Source organism: Scomber scombrus, chromosome 9 (genome assembly GCF_963691925.1).
Source record: "Scomber scombrus chromosome 9, fScoSco1.1, whole genome shotgun sequence".
Classification (NCBI taxonomy): domain Eukaryota; kingdom Metazoa; phylum Chordata; class Actinopteri; order Scombriformes; family Scombridae; genus Scomber; species Scomber scombrus.
The window spans coordinates 16,240,807-16,262,618 of NC_084978.1; the positions used below are offsets into that span (position 1 = coordinate 16,240,807).

Here is a 21,812-nt window from a genome sequence, read left to right on the forward strand (position 1 = left end):
CCTCTACTGTGCATACATCAGACTGGTTGGTATTCTGCCTGATTATGCAATGTACGTACTTGGATTACTCATTACTCCTGTGTATTACTATCCCCTTTCCAACTGTTTTTAAAGCAAACTGGCGTTTCATATTTTAATCTTGAAACAATGCGATGTGATCACTTACACATGGAGGGATTATAAGAGCCCCCCCCCCCCCCCCCCCCCCCCCCCCCCGTTGCACAGGAGAAAGAAAATTCACAACTTCCCAGAGTACTGAAGAACAAACTACAACACTGGCAGGCTGGCACTACAATATTTTAGTTGTGATTAAATAGACATTTCCATTTCAGCTTTAGATGCAGTTTTTACACAAAGTCAGACACTCACATGCACACACACACACAGACACACACAGGCAGTGCCACATTGTCCATTATTGCAAGAGAGAGGCAGTAATCATTTCTGAAATTGTTGTTTGCGGCATATGTTGCCAAATAATAACCCATCCATTAAACCCGTCTCACTTCTTGTCTCGCTGCGGTCAACAACCTGCTCAAATATCGTTTATAGTGACAGCAGATTATGGTGGACTTAGTGGAAGAGCAGCAAAGACGTCAATTGAAAACTCCATTAAGTAACCAGCTTAGAGAGGGTTCTAAGCAGAGCGACATTTCCAGCAGTAGAAAAGTGAGTGCACATTAGGTACTGTTTTAATTCTTTGAGAGCTTTTGATGACAAGCTCTTAACCGATTGCCACCCAGTGGGGTTTTTTCCCCTGAATTCTTATTTGCATAATTCAAGCCCCGCAAGCAAAAATATATCGCTGGAAATATAAATGACTAATCCTTTAAAGGCACCCATAATTTTGAATGTTGTTTCTGCTCTTTAAATTGATTTTGTGTTTAGAGATTCAAATTGTCAGCTGTTAATGAATGTATGCTCTTTACAGAGAATCAAGCAACTTTTCTTTACCCTTTGCTATTTAAAGGTTCACTAAGGTTTCATTTAATCATCATCGATGAAATGCTTTGCTTCATGTTAAAGCCGGTATTTTACTCCACTGCTCACCTTCTGTTGACAGTCTCAAGCCTCACAGGCAGCTTGTGTTATTTCCCGTGGAGAGTTTCATCAAACTAAGTTCATTTGTGGAATCAGGATATGAGCCCTAATGAAGATAAATAGATTACTTTGGTTTCAAATGAGCAGAGAATTGCTTCCTTGTGTTCAGTCGGAAATTAAATTACAATACACCCATTGACATATTACAGTCAAATGGGACCACATCATAAAACCCTGTCTGTATCTGCATATGAGGAGTCCGAACCCTGACCGAACTGACTGGCCTGCCTTTCTGATGAGCACAGCATGACTGTTTGTGGTAGAGATTGAGTGGGTTAATTGATAAATGATATTATATTACATATTTCACTCTTGTGTAGCCATCTTGTACTCTTACGGATGTCGGTGCTGGGACATCCGGAACATTGATTTAGCTGCACTCCAAGTGGGAGCAGACAGATAAGCATATGGAAGGCCGTCGGTCTTATGATTTATTTGGGGAGGGCAAGAGCAGTGAATCTTGTAGAATGTAGTTTCTACAGTAGTCTATCTTTCTCTTTAGAGAACATGGACACATATAAGTTAACCGCAGAATGGGACCTCTTGTTTAGACTGTCACCATATCAGATAACAATGCATGATGCTGAACTCCTCTGTCCCTCTATTCTACAACATGTTCATAAGGTCAGTGTAAGAATGATGAGACAATCAGACTCACTTCAACTCTAACCCCATAACCTGGACTCTGTCCCCTCTGCTGCATTCTTTGTGTCTTCCTGTTTCTGTGTTTTCCTGTCTCTGCCTGCGCATGTGACCGTGTTTACTAACGTCACTGAGTCTGTGTGAATGTGCTTCTATATATACACGTTTTTTTTTAGACAGATAGCATTTTTGGCTAGAATATAAAATAGCATCCTAATGCAGATTTTTTAAAATCCTTTTAAATTGTGTAGTAATGTTTTCTTCTCACTGTTTCTGCAAGTTTAATTAATTACACATACTTCCAAGATTCTGCTGACAGTATAGTCTTTGATCACTATCCAAATACATCCGATATCCGTCCAAGATTCCCACAGAGGGTTTGTGTTTGTTTGTTTTCTTAATAAAGCTTCAGCCACCATTAGTCTGCAATATGGCAACATGTCGGTTTCACCTTGCAAGCACCATCTCATGGGGTGCAGACTTTGTATCAGTATTTTGGAGCAATTTGGCAGCAGATTGCAATTATACATTTTTGGAAGTGTTGAACATATTTGACTGTCACAGTGATGAATACCTCATATTGGAATCATTGGACCATATTTGGGATGGATTTGTAGGTATTGGGAATTCTTAGGTGAGCATATAAAAGATGAATAACACCGGAGAGCTATTATTGTCTGGGTTTTGGAAGTGGCGATTAAGGACAGTTTACAGCTTAATGTTACTGCACAGCACAAGAATGAAGTGGTTGCATTTCTGAAAACTTTTTACACAAGGTATTGTTGTTTTCCTAACAGATAATCACAGAGGTTCAGATTGAGCAAATTGGCATAATTGAACATAAATCAGCAACAACATGCTGTATCTGTGTTTTTTCCAGGTGATGAAGCTGCGTAAATTGGCCCAGCAGATTGCAAACTGCCGTCAGTGTCTGGAGCGCTCCAGTGCCCTTATCACCCAGGCTGAGCAGAGCCTGAAGGAAAACGACCACGCCCGCTTCCTCCAGACTGCCCGAAATGTAGCTGAAAGGTAAGTGGTTGACAGTTTTCAAACCTTTAAGTGTAATACACATTGAGGCTCAGCCTTTCCCTTTACTAGAGAGTATGTGAGACTGGTCTTATTGAAGTTTTACCATGTTGCAGGCTGCACAATAAACCTTTTTTTATGTACAATATTTAAACATACAAGTTTCCTTTTAGTTGTTTTTTTCAACCCTTGCCCTTCAGCAAATTTTGAACTTTTTCCTCCATTGATCCAATCTTGGAGTAAGGCTGCTGGTGAAATCAGCATTACATCAAACCTCTCTAGCCCCCAAGATCAGTGTCAGGCTTCTGTTTAAAATCATCTATCATTTAAGGGCCAGATCTGCAGTTTGTTTTTCCACCTGCATACTTCCTCCATCCCTTCTTTCCACGACAGGCCGGCAGCTCCCCCACTCTGTCTCTTCTGCAGCTATAGTGTAGCATCTGTTCTTTGGCCCAGACTTCGCCTTTTTCCAGCACCTGGCTGGGCTCTTTATTGACAGGCTTGTTTCTCTTCACTGAGGAACAAAACTCCTGCACTGCTCTGTAACCCTGCCAGTGCTGTGGTTCAGGCTGGCCCCTGCCACAGACTGCTCACTGATCCACAAAGCAGAAGTAGGCATCATTTTCCACAAAGCTGTACAAGCTATGGACTCAGTGTTTGTCTGCTTTGTCTGCGTTGTGATGGGTTTCTTGGCTAACAGAAAACTGCGAGACATTGATAGTTCATAAAAGGCCAGGGTGAGGGATTTTTAAATTTATATTCCATTTTTCTATAGTGTCTCTCTGTGATGCCTGTGGTGAAGAATTAACATGATTATCACAGGTGAAAAGCAAAATCACAGTGTGCACTAGAGCAGCTCTGGTTAAATCTCAATCTCTCTCTCTCTCTCTCTCTCTCTCTCTCTCTTTCTCTCGTTGACCTTTTTCTTGCCTCGCTGCCTTCTCTTGTTATCTCACATCCCTCACTCCTACTCTTATCTTTTTTACCCCCCGCCTTTCCCTCTCATCACCTCACCTGACCTCCCGCCCCTCCTCCCCTCCCTCACCTCTCTACCCTTCTTGTGACATTTCTCTTTCCTGACCGCTCTCCAGGGTTGCCATGGCGACAGCCTCCTCCCAGGTACTCATCCCTGATGTCAACCTGAACGAGGCGTTTGACAACTTTGCCCTGGACTTTTCCCGAGAGAAGAAGATCCTAGAAGGACTAGATTACCTAACAGGTATACGTTGTTTCCGGTTCATCGTAGATATATCATAAGACACATCAAACAGCACATTTTAATGTTAATTTACAATAGTCCTCTCTGGGTTGAAAAAATATATTGAATTCAATTTGATTTCAGAAATGTATACCAGCCATCAGTATAAACATTGTGTTGCCGTTAAGGAAACATTTGACAGTCATATCTTGCTAATTCATCATCAGGGTTCTGTCGCACTTGAAGATGCACTTTATATCTTTCTGTAACAAATTACTTCTGTTCTAGATCACACAGGTTCATTATTACCATTTGTAAATTTAGTTTATATTATGTTGCTGTGTCTTCTACATTCAGCTCCCAATCCACCATCCATAAGAGACGAGCTGTGCACCGCCTCACATGACACCATCACTGTTCACTGGACGTCAGAGGACGAATTCAGCGTCACCTCCTACGAGCTGCAGTACACCATCTACACTGGCCAAACAAACTTCATCAGTGAGTCACATTCACACACACACAGACATTCACAGGTATAGACATCACGAACACTAAACATGATCCAACAATCAATCATTATCTGAGATCTATTGATAACGAATGTTCAGAATTCATCTTTGTGCCTAAGGACTTTCAAACATACACAAATCAGTTTTAATTTATATTCCTGAGTAGGTGCAGATCAGTGATTAGCTCTTTCATGAAGCTTATATCTACTAAAGCATAATCAAAATGTGTGTTTTTGGGTGGACCAAGTGGAGGTAAACGCATAATACTGTATATCAAACTGAATATTGAGAGCTTTCCCATCTAGTAGGCATTCAGACGGCATTAAAATATGTAGTGTTAACACTTTTTGAAGTCTCTAAGCATATAGGCTACTGTCATTAGAGCAGACCACCTGCATGTAAAGTGGAAAGATCACAGATCAATGGGTCTCTCCAGAATCAAAACAGTTTTTACTATCATTTGTGTTTTTAACAAACTTTGTCACATGTTAAGTGATTTAGCATGTGCATTCTCTAAGTGTGAGCGGCTTTATTAATTGTATTCACCATTATAACAATTCACCAGTCTCCATCACACAAAAATACATATCTATACATACACACGCACACAGAATCATTCTGACTTACCTTTATGCAGTGACAAAGATTAAAAAAACTGGAGCACTACAATACTGTATATATAATAATAATATTGCTCAGTCTTATTTTCATATGTTCAATGTTTTATACAAACCGTGTTGCATAACCTAGATTTTAGCCTTTGTTGTCTTCCATACTTGTATTTACAGAGAGACAAAGCTGAGTTATCAAGCATACTTGGTATAAAAATAGGACATACAGTACATATCACGAGGGCATGCTTTTTGTATTTGTTTTTTGTTGAAACAGTGTGAAGCAAAACTCTTCAGAAACAAGTAATGAGAATTTAAAATCACTTCTGCCTTCTTTCTACCTCATCCATTTCTCCCTATACCATGGATATTTTGTAAGCTTCTTGGATCTGCTAGTAGAGCAAAACCCAAAGTGTTCGTACAGTGTCTCTTTTTTTGCAATAGTTTCTAAAGGTGTTTCATCCTGTTACTTCTCTTGTTAAAATGTATTTACTAGATTTGCACCATATAGAATTGTAATTATATCACAAATTTTAGTAGTTCATTTTTGACTCAGATTTGGATACAATATTGCCACCATGTTCAAACTGTTTTTTAATCGCTGCTTTTTTAATTCGATGTTACATAGACTTGCGTTACATATAATATTTGGAAGGACCCCAAAAACATATTTAAAAAAAAAATCTGTCCTAATGTACCGTGCTATAATTGGTTGACAAACAAAATACCATAAAATGCCACTGAACTTTAGAAATGATCTGTGTTTCAAAGCTCTACACAACTTAATGGCTTTTCGTCTATGGTTGGGATTTCAGCAGCTTTAATCATTAAACATAACTGAGTAGTCATGAGTCTCTTTAATGTTTTCAAATTTTAACTATGATAAATATCTGATATTCCCAGACAGGATAAAGCTTGGCTACTTACTAAAACTCTGGCCCCCATCAGCTAATCAGCTGATTGACCATCACTCTGTGGATGAAGAGATAGAAAGGCTGCTGTGGAGGAGGAGAGGAATGTTAGGACAGGTGAAAATCAGAGTGGATAATGGTTACGTAGGGGAGATGAACATTTCCACTCATTGAAGACGATATAATTAATGTACATAATCGTGCACACTCAAACATGTACACTCACACACCTGTGGCCCTCTACTCTTTTCATCCCACTTTTATCCTTTCATCATCTCTTCTCTACTCTGTGTAGCTTGACATTTCTCCATTTAACCATGCAACTCAAGTGCTGCAGCCATTTGAAACATCAGGATACATTTCAGCTGTGATAGACTGAGTGACTCAGATATTCAGCAGTGTGCTGCCACACTCAGACTCACAGTCCTCAGAGATTCACAGGAGAAACTGAGAAAGAGAGAAACCCATTTAGCTTGCCACGCCACTTGAGTTTTTACCATCACATTTTTCTCAAACTTTCCAAGTGGCTAAATGCTCCCACTTGAGCACCATCCTGTCTCTCTCTTTTTCTCTCTTTCCCGGCCTCATCCTCAGCCTCGCCCTCCCAGGAGAAGAAGAAAGGGGGTTGCAGGGTCTTGTGAACCCTGCCTGTGCAGTATCATTCAAGCACAGAAGCAAAAAATAGAGTCAGCAAGTGAAACCAAATGCCATGGAGAAATATTAGCAGTGTCAAATAGCAAAATAACATCGCAAATAAAGATGTCTTGCACTGTAATTGTGTTGCTTCTACCTGTATGCATTTGGAAGTTGCAAGTGTATAGTGCTGCTGACCTGCTTGTTTATCTGCCAACCAACATACACCTCTGTCCTGTTATACATACACTTCTACATCAATATTTTTCACTCTGTCTGACTTTCTGACCATATGTCACAGTTAATCTTCTCTCCTCTATATTCCACACATAATCACACATATTGTAGTCGGCCAGCTTTGATTTTATGATGTTGATGCCTGCAATAAAGGCAGAAAAGACATCAGGGATAAACAAAACAACAGAAACTAAAACAGAATAGTCAAGTGTAATGGCTAATAAATCAATGTAGAAATAAAAATGTTACTATGTGACGTCCATGTGAGCCATCATTGTTGATTCACACTCTCTTGAGGTTGTGCTCTTATTCCAGACAGTAATGCTGATGTAAACAGTATGTCCGTCTATCCATTTTCAATCAAGTTAATAGTTTAATCTATAACATGTCACTAAGAGATAAGGATATGTGTAAATTGTATGTCTCTTTTTGCTGATACAGATTCAATCTGGAATTGCTAGAATTTATCAAAGTGTAACTTAACAACATGCACTATAATTTTACAGGTTTTAATTGTCTTATTATATATTAAAAATACATTTAATATGTATAATTTTAAAGGGCAAGTTCCACATTTCGGAAAGTGCACTTACATGTTGGAGTTTCAAGTTGCCTCACAAGCTTGCAGTGATGAAGATTTCAAAACGTCACTTTTTGTTCATACACTTTGATTTTTGCTGATTTGTGTGTTAATTACTGAGCGTTAGAAGTGGAAGACAGGGTTTATTGCCTTTAGGATGGAGCCAGGATTGCTGTTTCAACTTCTTTTCAGTCTCTATGCAAAGCTGAGCTGACATATGTTGAAATGTTGAAATATGAAATGAATACAAACATAAGTTAATAATTGTAGTTCTTTAGTCCCATCTCACTTTACAGTTAGTGACCTAACTGCAAGGTTTAGGAAATAGTCTTGCTAGTGTCATGATCATCAGTTCATCAGAAAACAAACACTTCATTAATTGTCAATCAACCCCATTTACCATCATGTCTGCGTTGCTCAGTTGAATCACTTTTACTTGTACTGTGCTGTGTCTGCAACACCTCCATTTTTCCTCAGTTTTTATTGCCAATCTCTACCTCTTACTGGGAATCTTGAATGTTAACCAAGCTATGAAAACTCTACCTGCTGACCCTCCCTACCATCTGTCTTTCATGTGTATTCATAGGCACTAGCCTGTGGTGAAGAACTAACATGATTATCACAGGTGAAACGCAAAATCACAGTGTGCACTAGGGCAGCTCTGGTTAAATCTCTCTCTCTCTCTCTCACTCTCTCTCTCTCTCTCTCTCTCTCTGTATCTTGGCAGGGCGTCTCAAAGAGTATCAGAAGAATAGTTCTGTGAAATTACGATGAGGTTTCAGTCATTGCAGAAAGGTTATCAGCGAGCAGTAGATTCAGTAAAGTTAGTTATGCACCAAAAGATAGATTGAGGTGAACTTGCTGTACTTTATTTCTTTTATTGATGTACAGTTGCTCTCTCACACACGCACAGTCTGTTCCTCCAGGAGAAATGAATAGTGAAGTACACATGTGCACGCACACACACACACACACACACACACACACACACACGCGCACACACACACACAATCACCATTAACTCTATATTGCATCATCAAAGACAAACTCTCATCCATTCCCAGGATACTTTGTGTTTTCTGTGCCCCTCTCATCTGAGTGAAACACAAAGACACAAACAGACACACGTGCTGTACACACACGATATGTCTGGATGCAAGACAGAAGCCGATCTATTTCCTCTCTGTTTCCCTTTTCTTTTTGTTTTTGCTGTAGTACATTGGCTCAGTGCTCCACCTCACTTTGAAGTCACAATGCTCTCCAAAGCAGCACAGCTAGTGTCAGAAAGCCCCATTTCAGTGGTAAAAGTAGTGATAGCATATTGCTGTGTACTGACCTAATTTGATTTAGCAAAAAGAGAGAGGTGCTACAGAGATCAAAAGCTTTAAAAAAGGAGAGCAGCAAGAAGTCCTTCGCCCTCGTCTTTCTCCTTTATCTCTTCTTAAAAGCACACATAACATCGCAGCCTCCCTAATTTCTACAAGATGCGGCTAAAACGACAGGTGGGTGGCAGCTGTCACAGTAGAATAACATCCTTACCATTTGTGAGGAAAACAGCAATAGGATTTCAATGTTGACACTGGTTATATATATGTAAGACCAGACTGAAATAAAATGCAGTTTAATCTACCGGCAAGGTCTGCGTACAAGACAGATTGTGGCCATGCGCTGTGTAAAGAAGGTCCCTTACTCACTTTTTCTTTTCCTCTCATCTTAAAGGAAGATGAAAGCACTCACTACATGTTTTTCTTTGTCTGAGAAAAGCTTGTGGAAATTGCCAAATACGTAAAGACGCAGCCTTCACTCTAACTTTAAGAGTTCCCTCCCCTCATCCATTCTTTAAGCCGCCTCACTTTTAAAGGCCTTATTTGCGTCCTGTGAAGTATTTATATTTACAAGCAGACTCTCAGCTATTACTTATGCATGCTGTTGCCATCTTGCTCAATAATTCACAACGCATCCTTACCAGAGGGTACGAGCAAGGCATGGCTCTGAGAGCTCTCTTCCTTTCAGGATTTTTATTTCCCTGCAAATCTGCAGAGGGAGGAATGATGAGACAATGAAAAGATTTTCTATTCTACTTTAACTCTAAAGACTATTAACCTCGGCTGTGGTGCCACTGAACAAGTTGCTCTGTTTGTTTTGGCAACCTAGGATTTGAATATGTTCAGCATATTTTAGGCAGGTGATATGAATCCAAAGAGAAACTTAAAGCCTGGTAGTCAGCGTGTGTTTGGGAGAGCTGCCTCACAAATATTTGCTAATAAAAAATAATTTCTGTTTGGTTTTCTGTTGGCACATCATGACAGTATTACTCACCCTGTCAGTGAAGCGCAATATTTAATTAATACATAGATTTACTATGGTTTGAGATCCTCTGAAGTATGAAATGTTGATCAATCTCTCAAGTCAGTCCTGTCCTAGATGACAATGCCAATAACTTCTGTGCAAAACACAGTCAGTGCACTGGAAGTGCAACATTTCACACCATGTTTGTTTTTTGACACATCCAAATTAAGCATACGTGCAGTAGCACCACACTTAGCTAAATGTCAAGTTTGCGAGATCTGATTTAAAATAAACAGCAGTCCCCCACACAACCTTTCACAACAAATCGTCCATCTTTGATTCACACCACTCACCCCATGTCAAAAGGTATGTGCTTTAAAATCAGTTTCTAAATTAGAAAAATACAAAACCCATTTCGTCACCATTATTTCACACAACACTTGAGGTCAAAAAAAGCCCCTTTGGACACATTCCTCTCCTCAGCCCTGAGCTCAGATTTCCTTTTTATCCTTCACAGTCTGCTGCAGCTGAGGGGCTGAAAAGACTGTTTAGAAGCAGGTGACTGCAGTGCTAACCCAGCCATTACTAACCCTCTACTGCAAGTCACTTTGAATCAAAGCGCCCACCAATTGGGGTCATGTTAGCATTGCCCAAGTTTCCATACATTCCAGCATTAAAGGCTATCACACTCATTTGCCCTCAGGCACTTTACTACAGTCATTCCCGTGTCATATTGTGTAAGTGCCTTGTTGTTATGGAGTACACAATATCCCCTCTGGGGAGCATGCCATGATAAACCTGATGGAGAGGTAATGGGATGGATCAGTATGTACACATAAATGTTGCATAACATATAGGAGTATATGGTCTCTGAGCTTTGTACAATCTGATGACTCACTTGATGTTTTCAGAAAAATATAACACACTGGTTCAGTTGAATTTTGGGTATAATTGTTTTTGCTGTTTTGAACATCACTGAAAGGATTCACCATAACACTGCTTACACTGAGAGCATTAGCAGTACTTGGTTACTGATACTGGTGTTTGTGTGTGTGTGCGTGTGTGTGTGTGCGTGTGTTTGTGTGCGTGTGTGTGTGTGTGTGTGTGTGTGTGTGTGTGTGTGTGTGTGTGTGTGTGTGTGTGTGTGTGTGTGTGTGTGTGTGTGTGTGTGTGTGTGTGTGTGTGTGATTTTCTGTGGATCTACCAGGTTTGTACAACTCGGCCGACAGCTGGATGATCGTACCTAACATCAAGCAGAACCACTACACGGTGCATGGCTTGCAGAGTGGCACCCGTTATATCTTCTTTGTCAAGGCTATCAACCAGGCAGGAAGCCGCAACAGTGAGCCAGCCCGCCTCAAAACCAACAGTAAGTGAAGGCACATGTGACACTTCCGCCTGCTTTCCTATGAATATTTACAAGCAATGTTAATTTAGTTTTTGATATTTGATGTAATTTAAAGAACATGTTTTCTTCTGCAAACTATTGCACAGGCTGTCACTGCCTAAAGCTTTTCCTGGGGGATTATCTTTGATTTATGAATGAGTGGAGTAATAAGTAGCAGATTTAGATCTAATTTAGATTCGATTTTGATTAGGAGCGGAATAATAACATAGCTTTTGGTTTCCATCCTGCTTGTTCAATTTTCTGTCCAGAAGGCAGCAAGGTGTGTATGAATGCAGAAACTTGAGACAACAATATCTTTCAGGTTTCTTTCACAAACATCCAAAACATTTAATCACATGTTTTATAACAGCTTCCCTGAATGAGTTTAATCTATACATAAATAAATACCTTTTAGAGGGATTATAAAGAACTATTTGTTTTTAGTCATGTCATGCTTTCCAGAAGGTGAGGTGTCATCTTCCCCTGCATGATGAATTGAATCAGGATGCTGCTGATTTCACAGCTGCATCATCTACAAAGAGAACTAAATATGTGGATATAAACACAATAATTTAGCTCTCAAGATTTATGTGTGTGTTACTATGGCCAACAATAACATATCATAATGACTGTGATTTCATTATAGCCACAAATGTATAACCCGTCACTTATATGTCTTCTTAACAGAAGGTTTGAGATGGGATACTAGCCTGATTTATAGAGGTTGACCAAAGTAAATCTAACAAGTCTAATTGTCTAAGCTTATTGTCACCAATCAGGTTTTATACAGAATCTAGTAAAAGATTTCTCCTGTTGGTTTTTTAGTTTTACTCCTTCGGTTTGCAGGAATACTTTTAATCTGAATGCTTATATTCTTACAAACAGGCACTGATTGACACTGAGTAACTCAGTCCAATTCAAAGAATGTGTAAGGTCTCATGTCAAGTAGTCCTAATGAGTTTATATAGAGAATAGTGTCTTTTTGCATGTACTGTATATAGTATGTATGCATGCTCCATTTACAAAAAAGGTCTCAACAAAGTTTGGTAGCGGGACTTTCATCAAGTTATCTGTGGTTTGGCTTGAATCCCGTGATCTGAGTTAGAAAATGTCATTAATGTTTCTTTTCATTCAAGATGTGCTAGTTGCAGAATTCCGTAACGGTGCACATGAGAGCTTTTCCTTTATCTATTTCCCCTCCTACACATCTGTCACGTTGTGTTAAGATGTGCAAAAGCTTTACTTTTAGACTCGTACTGCCGTGCAGATTGCACGGATTAAACATGCGTCTCTCTAAACACCAGAACCTCTGTTGCAGCATTTTGGCTTTTAGATAACTCCAGGCTGTTTGCCCCAGACTGAAAGAAAAAGCTTCTGTGGAATGTTGCACAAATACAGCAAAAGATGTTTTTATTTTAATAGGTAGCGCCTCTGTTTCTGTTATTCAGCTCATTTTTCACTCAATGTTTTTCAGTTTCTTTTGCAGTGAGAAGTGAGAGTCACTGAGGGAGTTTTCTTTTTGACATCTTTTCTCCTTCAGTATTGTTCCTGGCACATTTACTGTAGTTTATTCTCTTACAAGGTGAATTTTTTTGCACTCAGAAGATGTTTAATTGACACTTTCTTTACCTGTTTCAAGCCGTTTCTTTGTTTGCTATTTCCCCTCATACTCCCTGAAGTTGAATTTTAGGCTGCAAAAGTTTGTTCTGCCCTTGAACTCTGTTTATCTTCTGTGTGCTTATATGTCCCTGTAACAGCACTCAGTAAATAAGAATATAGAAAGAAAGCAAAACAAAGCAAATGTGGACAAGATGTGACCAAATACACAAAGAAATCAATGAAAGCATTGATGCTGGGTAGGACGTCTTATGTTACAGTGGACTCAATATAAATGTTATAAAAATGTTTACCACAACATGCTCCTCTAAAATGTGCTAAACAAAGGCACAGAATAACAAATATATAAATACTACTTCTAGTAAAAGACGAGGCATTTAATGTCATTCATTTTTAAAAGAAGGAAGAATGATAAAATGGCAGAAAGTCCAGCAACCCTTCAGGCATCTAAAATATTCTTGACTAGGGATCAGCTTTGGCACATATGGGGTTACAATCTAGCGGTATAGCTAATTTAGGATATGCCTCAAGGGTGCTCAATAAAATTTTAAATCAGTCTTAAATTGCAGCACTAGTTCAGTGAAGCTAAAGTGGAGATGATATGCCAGCTCCTCTTAGCTCCTGTCAGGAGTCTTGCTGTGGCATTTAGGATTAACTGTAATCTGGATACACTCTGCTGGGAAAAATAGGTGTGTGGGAAACTGCAGTAGTTGGATGATTTTCCTCCCTCTCTTTCAGCCAGACACTCTCTCTCTCTCTCCACTTTCACTCACTCCCTCTCTAAATGGACCTGAGAGCAGGGTCAGCTCCCTGCTAGAAACTGATAGGCCAGACTTACTAGAAAACAGCTGAAATGGTTTGGTAATATGCTTGTTAGCTGGTATTTTTAGAGGAAAGGGGGAAAGCCAACCCAGGACTCACTCACACTAGGATCACTTATTATGTGACTCCGTTATTTAGGTTACTTCTTCACCAAAATCTTGCTTTAAAAGCCTTTTGTTTTACAGTTTGTCTGGCATGTTTAATGGCATCCATGTCTTATAGACAATCATCATCGGAACATTTTGGCACCAGCTTCAAGACTAATAACCAAGCACATACCAAAAGAAATACAACTAACTACAAGAGTAAAGCCCAGAATATACTGGCAAGGCAAGCGGATGTGCACATTGGCTGATACGGACAGCTGCAGACACCACAGACACATAGTAGCTCTGTTTATCCTACTTTCTGGAGTCCAGTTGGAGGACTAGCGTCTGTTGATCGTAGCTTCGTGGCCACATCATAACAAATGTGAGGTACGTGGATGTTGCATCACACGGACCCTCATGTACTTGAAGACATGTAATGTATAACACTCGCTTTAGCCTGTTTGACTTCTGTATGAATACTACTGTAAAAACTGATGCTACATTAGAATCAACAATTATCTGAACACATACAAGTAATCTAAATGCTTTTTTCAGTGTGAGAAATTAGAAGAGAAACTCGAGAAACTTAAAGGAACACCCTTGCTTGCAAACTAGCAAGTAGCTTACTTGTTTGTAGATAGGGAATAAAAAGTGACATACTCCAATCATTTCTATTCATTTTTGCCAAGCAGCACTTCATTTTTCATTTTATCCGTAATTTTGGAGTCCAGTTGTTGTCATTAGATTTTGACATTACATTTTTTGCCTTCAGTTAACAACAAGATAACTTTCTGGTGGATGTTATAAATTCCTGTGAGGCAAACTGTTACTGTTACAAGCTAATAGGACACATGAGTATACTTTGCATTCTGTCCTTTTTTATGTTCATTTTACCAATTACATATATTTTATTGTAATTAGTCAACAGAGGCCACTAAAAAGAGTTCTGCCTCCTCTCTGCCATGTACACCTGTCCTGTCCCTGTGTGTGAGACTGCCATCTGGCACTTTAAAGTACCGCAAACACATTTTAAGCCATTATATATCACCAACCTCTCTGATCTGAATCTGTGCCCCCCACATCCCTTCACATTCAAAGTCTTCTAGACACACCCTTGCCTGTGAGACATGCAGCGTGTCAGTACTTAAACTCTTTTTTTATATGGTATTAGAGTGGATTACTGTCTCAGTGTGATGTGGGCGTGACATGTAGACGGGGAGTGTTTAGAGGTGAAGAGCAGGGTATGTGGAGCTCACTGTCACTGATGCTTATGACTCTCTGTCTTACTGGGCAGATTATGAATAACACTCAATTGAGGTTAAATTTATGATGTCCTCCCTGGATGCACTTGATACACTGGAGGCCTTCTTTTTCACCGTCTGTCTCACTTTTGTGTGTCTCTCTCACTGACTTCTCTCTGTCAATTCATTTCAGCTCAGTGACATTTGGATCAAAAAGATGTTGCCAATCAGACTGAAGGAATAAATAGAAAAGTTACAACCAGGTGCATAAAATTAAGACAAGCAATTACATATACTCCTTCTAGTTTTGCCATAATAGTTCCATTCAATTATTTTAAATAAGCCTCCCACTTCATGAAAAGAAATTACTTTTCATCACTTTTAGATTTTTTTTTTTAGCATGGGATATAGATACCTTTGCACCATCAAAGCATGTAGAGGAAGAAAACAGTGAATAAATTAAAAAAGACAAAAAAACAATGGCGATTATAACCGATTATGAACATTGGAAAAGACATATATCTTATGTACCCTTTTCCATCTTGTAGGTGTACCATATCTTTTTTGGTGTACATCTTATACAAATAAATTAATGCCAGAAGAAACTTCATATGTTAAAAATTCAATTAATGATATTCAGCCTCACTCAATGTCAGCAAATGACTATTTGCTATGTAAAGATATATTGAAGTAATGGCAACCGGAGCAAAGAATTAAGTAACACCTCCTTCCTCTGTGTGTGTTGTTATCTGAGCTTCTCTGTTCTTTGTTTTGGTAGCCCCACTGGCTATGTCTTCCACGTTTATTTCCAAGATGGTCACAAGCTGTCTCAAAGTACAGCTAAACAGTACACTAAACTTTGTTTGTGAAAACATTTGAGATAAGAAATAGGCAAGGCAGTATCAGAAATCTTGATCTATATTTGTTCAGAAGTTTGATCTGAGTTTTGGGAGCTGCCGGTTTCTATTTTTTCCAACTTAAATGAGTAAATGACGTGCACATTTGTTTTTCTCTGAGATGTTGGTGCTATAATGTGACATCTAGTGGATGAATGTCATGTATTGTGACTTTAACATGAAGGGAAATTTTAACACAATATTGTGTAAGTGGCAATGAACTAGAGTTTTAGAAAAAAGTTACTCTAACATGTAAAACAACACCATACATCTGCCTTATATTACCATCCATCCATAACACAGTAAAGTTTAGAATATTCAGTAGTAGTTAAAAACAATGTTGAGAGATAATATCCCTAATCTACACTATGTACCCCTCCACTCCCTCTCTCTGTCATTCCTCCTTCTCTCTGGCAGCCTGTTCTATGAGGGGGAAATGCTTGTCCACCCACTGCAAAGTTTGGTTGAGATTTTGAGCTTGTGATTGGCAACAAGCATTTCTTTCGACTGTAATGGTTCAGACAAGCCTTCAAAATAACACAAAGCATTGAATATTTTTAGCCATGATTGAGGTTTTGTGGTGCTCATTGTGGCACCTGCACCATGTGTGTTTGTGCACATGTCTGTCAGTCTGTTCACATATTCTCTCTTTGTCTTTGTTCTTCATTCATTCTTTCTCTTATCTCCCACTCTCTCCTCCCTCTTTCTCTCTGAGGAATTGCTATTCAGATTAAAGTGCCTCTCTCGTCTATTCTGGTGAAGCCATGCAGTGTTTTCGGATTAAAATGGGTCACAACAAAACTGATCACAAATATCTCACTATGACAGGCTTATTGGGTTTCTCTCTAGACTCTGCTGCTCTACTAGCTATAGTGGCGAGCTTTTGAGCTCAGAACCACAAGTTCTTTGCTTGCACTTGAAGTCTCTCTTTCTGTCTGTGGCTAGATTGGAGGGTTTAGCTGTCATATTTTTTAAGATGAGAGGCTCTGGGGGTTTTTAGCCTAAGCTCATCATATTTCAGGCAGCGGCTTGCAAAGCAAAGAACACAGTGACAAGTAGCACAGATACTGGAGAAGTCATGCATCACAACCCTGTCTGTTCAAAAGAGTATCTCCTAAGTACACCCCAAATGCTGCACTACATATGTGTAAAACTAATCTGAATGCAGGAAACGATGTCAACATGACACCATACCAGCAAGCGCAGGTGCATTGCTCCTAATTTTCCAACTTAAACTAAACTGAAACGTGTGAACATACAAAGATTGAATCTATTGATAAAACTTTTATTACAAATCTAAAGAGTTTTCTCTGAAATCACAGGTTTTGCTAGAATAGGAACTCAACAAATGTCTGTAGTCTGAGCTCAAAGGATACAGCATTTAATTAAAAAAAAACAGATACAAATGGTGGAATAAAGTGGAGGAAATACATTAGGGATTTTGATGCAGGCTTGTTTTTTCTCTTGGACATTGTTAAACTCTGTTGTCTTATGCAATGTCTTGTCTTGGCCTAAAAATCTCCATGTTCTTCCAGTATGTCCCTCAAACCCGTTACTTGGCATACTGTCCTCTGTTACCCCTGGCCATGGCATATGATGTCCTCTTCTGGTGCCCCTTTCTCTCACCCTCCCTTTGTGCTGTGAGGGAAATCACACATACACCATATTACGCATGTCTGCTTAAACAGTACATTTTCACTGTTTAGTTTGCACTGTGTTTGATTGTTCTGAATTTTAATTATGTACTCTTTAACTGAGAGAGCTTCTGCTGTTAAAGATGTCTTAGTCACTGAGATTGTGAACAAAGAATAATTGAATCAGAAAAGCCAAGGCTAAAGGTGTAGATAATAAAATGTGATAAGGTGTCCAGTCTGCCTCTCCCTGTAGATATTTGTAACAAATATATCAAAGGCCTCTCAGCAGATGCAAGAAGCTCCCCAGGAAAGATAAACATGATATGTTACAGACAATGGACTAGCTGATGTTTTTAATTACTTCTGAGAATGATGAAATGCTTTGTAGCTTTTGTGTTTCACTCTGCTTCTTCGCTCTTTGTCTAACATAAACGCTGAGCCTGTGTGCACACTTTTAAAGTGTGACAATATTTTAAGAGATCCGTGTCTCATTCCTCTTCGTCAGAGTGGAAATGCAAAATTGCCATGACAGTGCCATCTATCAATGCATCCCAGAGGTAAAGCTTTTCATCTCAAGATGTCAAAACTCTCCTCACGGCGAGGAGAGGGTATGACGGGCCAGGCATACTTACTGTAGTCTCATACAGATGTACACGAGCTGAGGGTTTGTTTCCACATTTTTACCAAATCATGTCATCTAAATGTGTGTATGTGTGTGTTTGTCTGATAGAAAGGCAGAGAAGCAGGAAAAGGACAAACAATACAGTGTTTTGTTGCTACAGCTTCTCCTTTCAAGGACCCTTCTTAGCATAAGTATGGAGACACCTGGAAGAACTTTTGTTTGAAGCTGCCTGGCCAAATATATGAGCAAGGCCAAATGCAGTTACACTTCTGTGAAGCTAACTGGATTTTACAGCAGCAGAGATGATGGAATAGTATATCATGGTTCCCAGGATTATTAAAGGACAGGGCCACAATTTTTCAAGTCTGTCGTAAAACAACAGTCCCATCTGGTGACCATCTGATAACTGAAACAGGTTATGCTGGCTGTAATCATCCTTCTTGTTCATACTGACCATTAGAAAATCCCCTCCAAATGCGCTTACAATGTAAGTGATGAGGAGAAAAATCCTCAGTCCTCATTTTTACCAAAAATGTACTTAAAAGCTTATCTGAAGATAATATGAGGCTTCAGCTGTCTGAGTTTGTCAAATAAAGTGGATATCTCCCACAGTTAGTCTTTTAGTTAAAAAAAAAATCTCTCTTTGTTTCTCACAGGACAGTGTTTTCCTGTTTTTGCTGCAGTGGAAGGATTGAAACAAAAACAGGGAGTTTGGCACTAAAAAGAGAGCAACTTTGAAAGATATTAACTTGATTTGACTAAACAAATGAGACAGATACTATTTCAAGAGTGCTTGAGAAAAACATTCAAACCCTGCTTTCTTTCTCACCTCAACACAGTGGCAAATCATGCATCAAATCGTGCATGAAGTGAGTCTTTATGTCAGGTTTTCCATTTTGGAAAGTTACAGAAATGGTCGGAAAGGTTTCCAAAGTCATTTTACCATACAACAAGCACTTCTGATGGAGCATACTGGCGCCTTAATGGTTTCACACATCGACAGCAGGTCTGTCTCGTGCAGTTGAGTTGGCTTGATTGAAACAACATTTTAAATCATGTTTTGATGTCTTAAGGCTTTTACAGACTTTTTAGGTCACGCTAAGCTCACTCCAGTGAAACCACTCATTGAACCCGGAGTTGGCCAAAGTGATCGGTGACACGAATACCGCACACCACTGTTAGAAGTATCACTGTGCTGTTAGACGCTAAAGTGTGAAGTAAGTCACAGTTTCTTGAAACACGCATGAATTAAGTATGATGAAGAAGAAGGCGGTTAAGTTGAGTGTTTGTGACCTCTTACTGCTGCTACCATACTTGTGCATTTACCTCAGAGCGAACTGTGACTAGGTTTTCTACATATCTGTCTTCTAAAGTGATGGGAGAAACCTACAAACAGACAGAGAGAGTGAAAGAGTATTAAAGTGGATGAAACGAGACAGGTTGAGAGTGAGAGAGGGAGAGTGTCGAGCGAATTGAAGACACCAAATAGCTCTTTGCAGGGATGAGTGTCTGCAGACATGAGTGCCCTCAATCCACTGCTTTTTACCCATTAATACAGTCCAGGCTTCAGTGATGCACACAGATGGACGAAATTACATAGAGCAGTCCAGTTACAGTTTATAAATCTATCTTTTAAGGCACAGGGGAAGAAGCTGCCTTTATGCAGGCAAATAATAATCTTATTATTCCAATACAGAATATTTTTTTTTGTTTTCTATTCATAAAGCTAATGCTTTCCAGGTTTCACCCAGGTTTGGTTTAGGTCCGTCAATGACTTTAAATTTCCATCCTTTTTTTTAATAGTCAATGTAAAAATAAATGCCTTGATTGTATGGTATGAAAAACAAAAATAATGAGGTCTTCACTAATTAATCCCAATTCAAGTATGTATCCAATCATTTTCACATTAAAAAGTCAAAACCGACATATTCAGGCTGACAACATAACAATTGTTATATTGGTGTGTGAAGCACTATTTTTTTTTAGCCATTCATAATTGTGAAATTGAATTAACTTTAAATCCAAGCTTCGTCACTCCAATGGAGGCTGACAATACAAGAACCCCCATTAATGTATACAGCTTTTATTAGAATATGCCCTGTTTATGCTTTCTAATTGGCTGGCTGTCTCAGTAATGAATTCACATCAACAATAAACAAAGTCGCAGTGGAGAGGCAAGTTATTTGTTAATTTAGGACAGAGAGAAGACTAATTTGAACTACAGTTAATGTATGCTGTTGATCCTTACAGTATACTGTGCAATATGTTTTAAGCATCTGTGTCTCTTCTCTAAGCTGCGGGTCAGTGGTTATCAGGTCATGCAAAGAAAGAAATCTGTACAGTTAATAGCAACTGATTTGATTGGGCACACTGTAGGAAGTCAACTACAAATGGGGTTTCCTCTGCTTAAAATTAAAAGACCAAAAGTAAGATTTTTAATATTTTTTTCTATGACATGTGATATGTTGCTGTGATGCATTTCTCCTGGTTGCATTCATGTGTGCACTGATATCTGCTTTCCTCAAGGAATGTAAACCATGATTAATCACCCACATTTCCCAAATCTGTCACATTATCTTAAAAAGGGCCAAATCAGGATAAACTTTGTTGTCTTCCAAAAAAATCTTCACACCCAGCACTGGTCTGATGTGTAATTATGTGCTTATACAACCCCTGACGCCCTGCGGTGAGATTCCAGCCTCCTGCTTTGGCATTTGCAGCTGTCCAACAGTACAAAGCCTCCAAATGTAAATATCTACTTTTTTCATTTTGTAGTATAATGGCTGCAGGATGATGGCTGCAGGATGGTGTGAATTAGGAGGACTACCAAGATAAATCCGGGCTCAGATATGTGTTTTCATAGAAGCTATATTGTTTGCATGTGAAGACTACGCTGTTGATTTTTATTTGAGTGTTCATATTGTCTGTGTCCAAACAAAAATCTGAAAAGCTAAACAGCTAATCTGAATGCATAGCAGCCTTCCTTCAGGTAGCAACTGTGCTAACAGTCAAACACTGTGCTGTTGACGTTATCATATTCACCATTCTGTTAGTAAACTATTGTAGGTGTCGATATTGTGTGTAAGAAGCAGGGACTCTGCAAATATCCCTATGTGTGTGTGTGTGTGTGTGTGTGTGTGTGTGTGTGTGTGTGTGTGTGTGTGTGTGTGTGTGTGTGTGTGTGTGTGTGTGTGTGTGTGTGTGTGTGTGTGTGTGTGTGTGTGTGTGTGTGTGTGTGTGTGTGTGTATTTCTCAGATCACATACCACACATACCTCTTAACTCTTTACTTCCTGTTAAAGGACCTGCAATAATATTTACCCGGCACGTATCTCTGGTGGCAGGTCTAAAGCTACCACACAGCCCCTAAAGTAAACAGAGGAAACGAGGGAAGAGGACATCATGAGATGACAAAGGAGGAGTGAAGAGCAGAAGAAGAGAAGGGGAGGATATAACATAAGAGGAGAGAGATAAAGGCAAAGATGGATGTTAAAATGGGTAGGACAGAAAAAAATTGAATCAGAATGAAGGAACATTAAGTAATCTTAATAATTCAGGAACTTAAATAGAGTTAAAGCTTTCAGGCACCATGCCTGATTTCAGGCATAGAGCATATAATACTTAATTCAGTGCATTGTACACATTTCCTCCTGGACAACTTTTCAGGCTCACAAATCTTTTCTTGCTTTAATCCCTGTTAAAGCTTAGAGGAATAGTTTCATATTTTGGTATGTGTACTTATTTGCTTTGACTTTGATAAGGTGA

The 21,812-nt window shown here is 39.1% G+C and overlaps 2 protein-coding genes across 5 annotated transcripts in view; one reads left to right on the top strand and one right to left on the bottom strand.

Moving 5' to 3' along the window:
* slc16a2 (solute carrier family 16 member 2) overlaps positions 1 to 21,812 on the bottom strand; it is a 399,269-nt gene that overhangs the window by 258,635 nt on the left and 118,822 nt on the right. The window lies entirely within an intron of this gene.
* The window catches only part of mid2 (midline 2), a 96,648-nt gene that overhangs the window by 66,079 nt on the left and 8,757 nt on the right, over positions 1 to 21,812 (top strand). For all 4 annotated transcript variants that reach the window (XM_062425379.1, XM_062425378.1, XM_062425377.1 and 1 more), the window contains 4 exons: positions 2,624 to 2,772; positions 3,861 to 3,988; positions 4,325 to 4,468; positions 10,948 to 11,109. In XM_062425379.1, the coding sequence (XP_062281363.1) occupies positions 2,624 to 2,772; positions 3,861 to 3,988; positions 4,325 to 4,468; positions 10,948 to 11,109 (583 nt within the window). The remainder of the gene's footprint in view (positions 1 to 2,623; positions 2,773 to 3,860; positions 3,989 to 4,324; positions 4,469 to 10,947; positions 11,110 to 21,812) is intronic.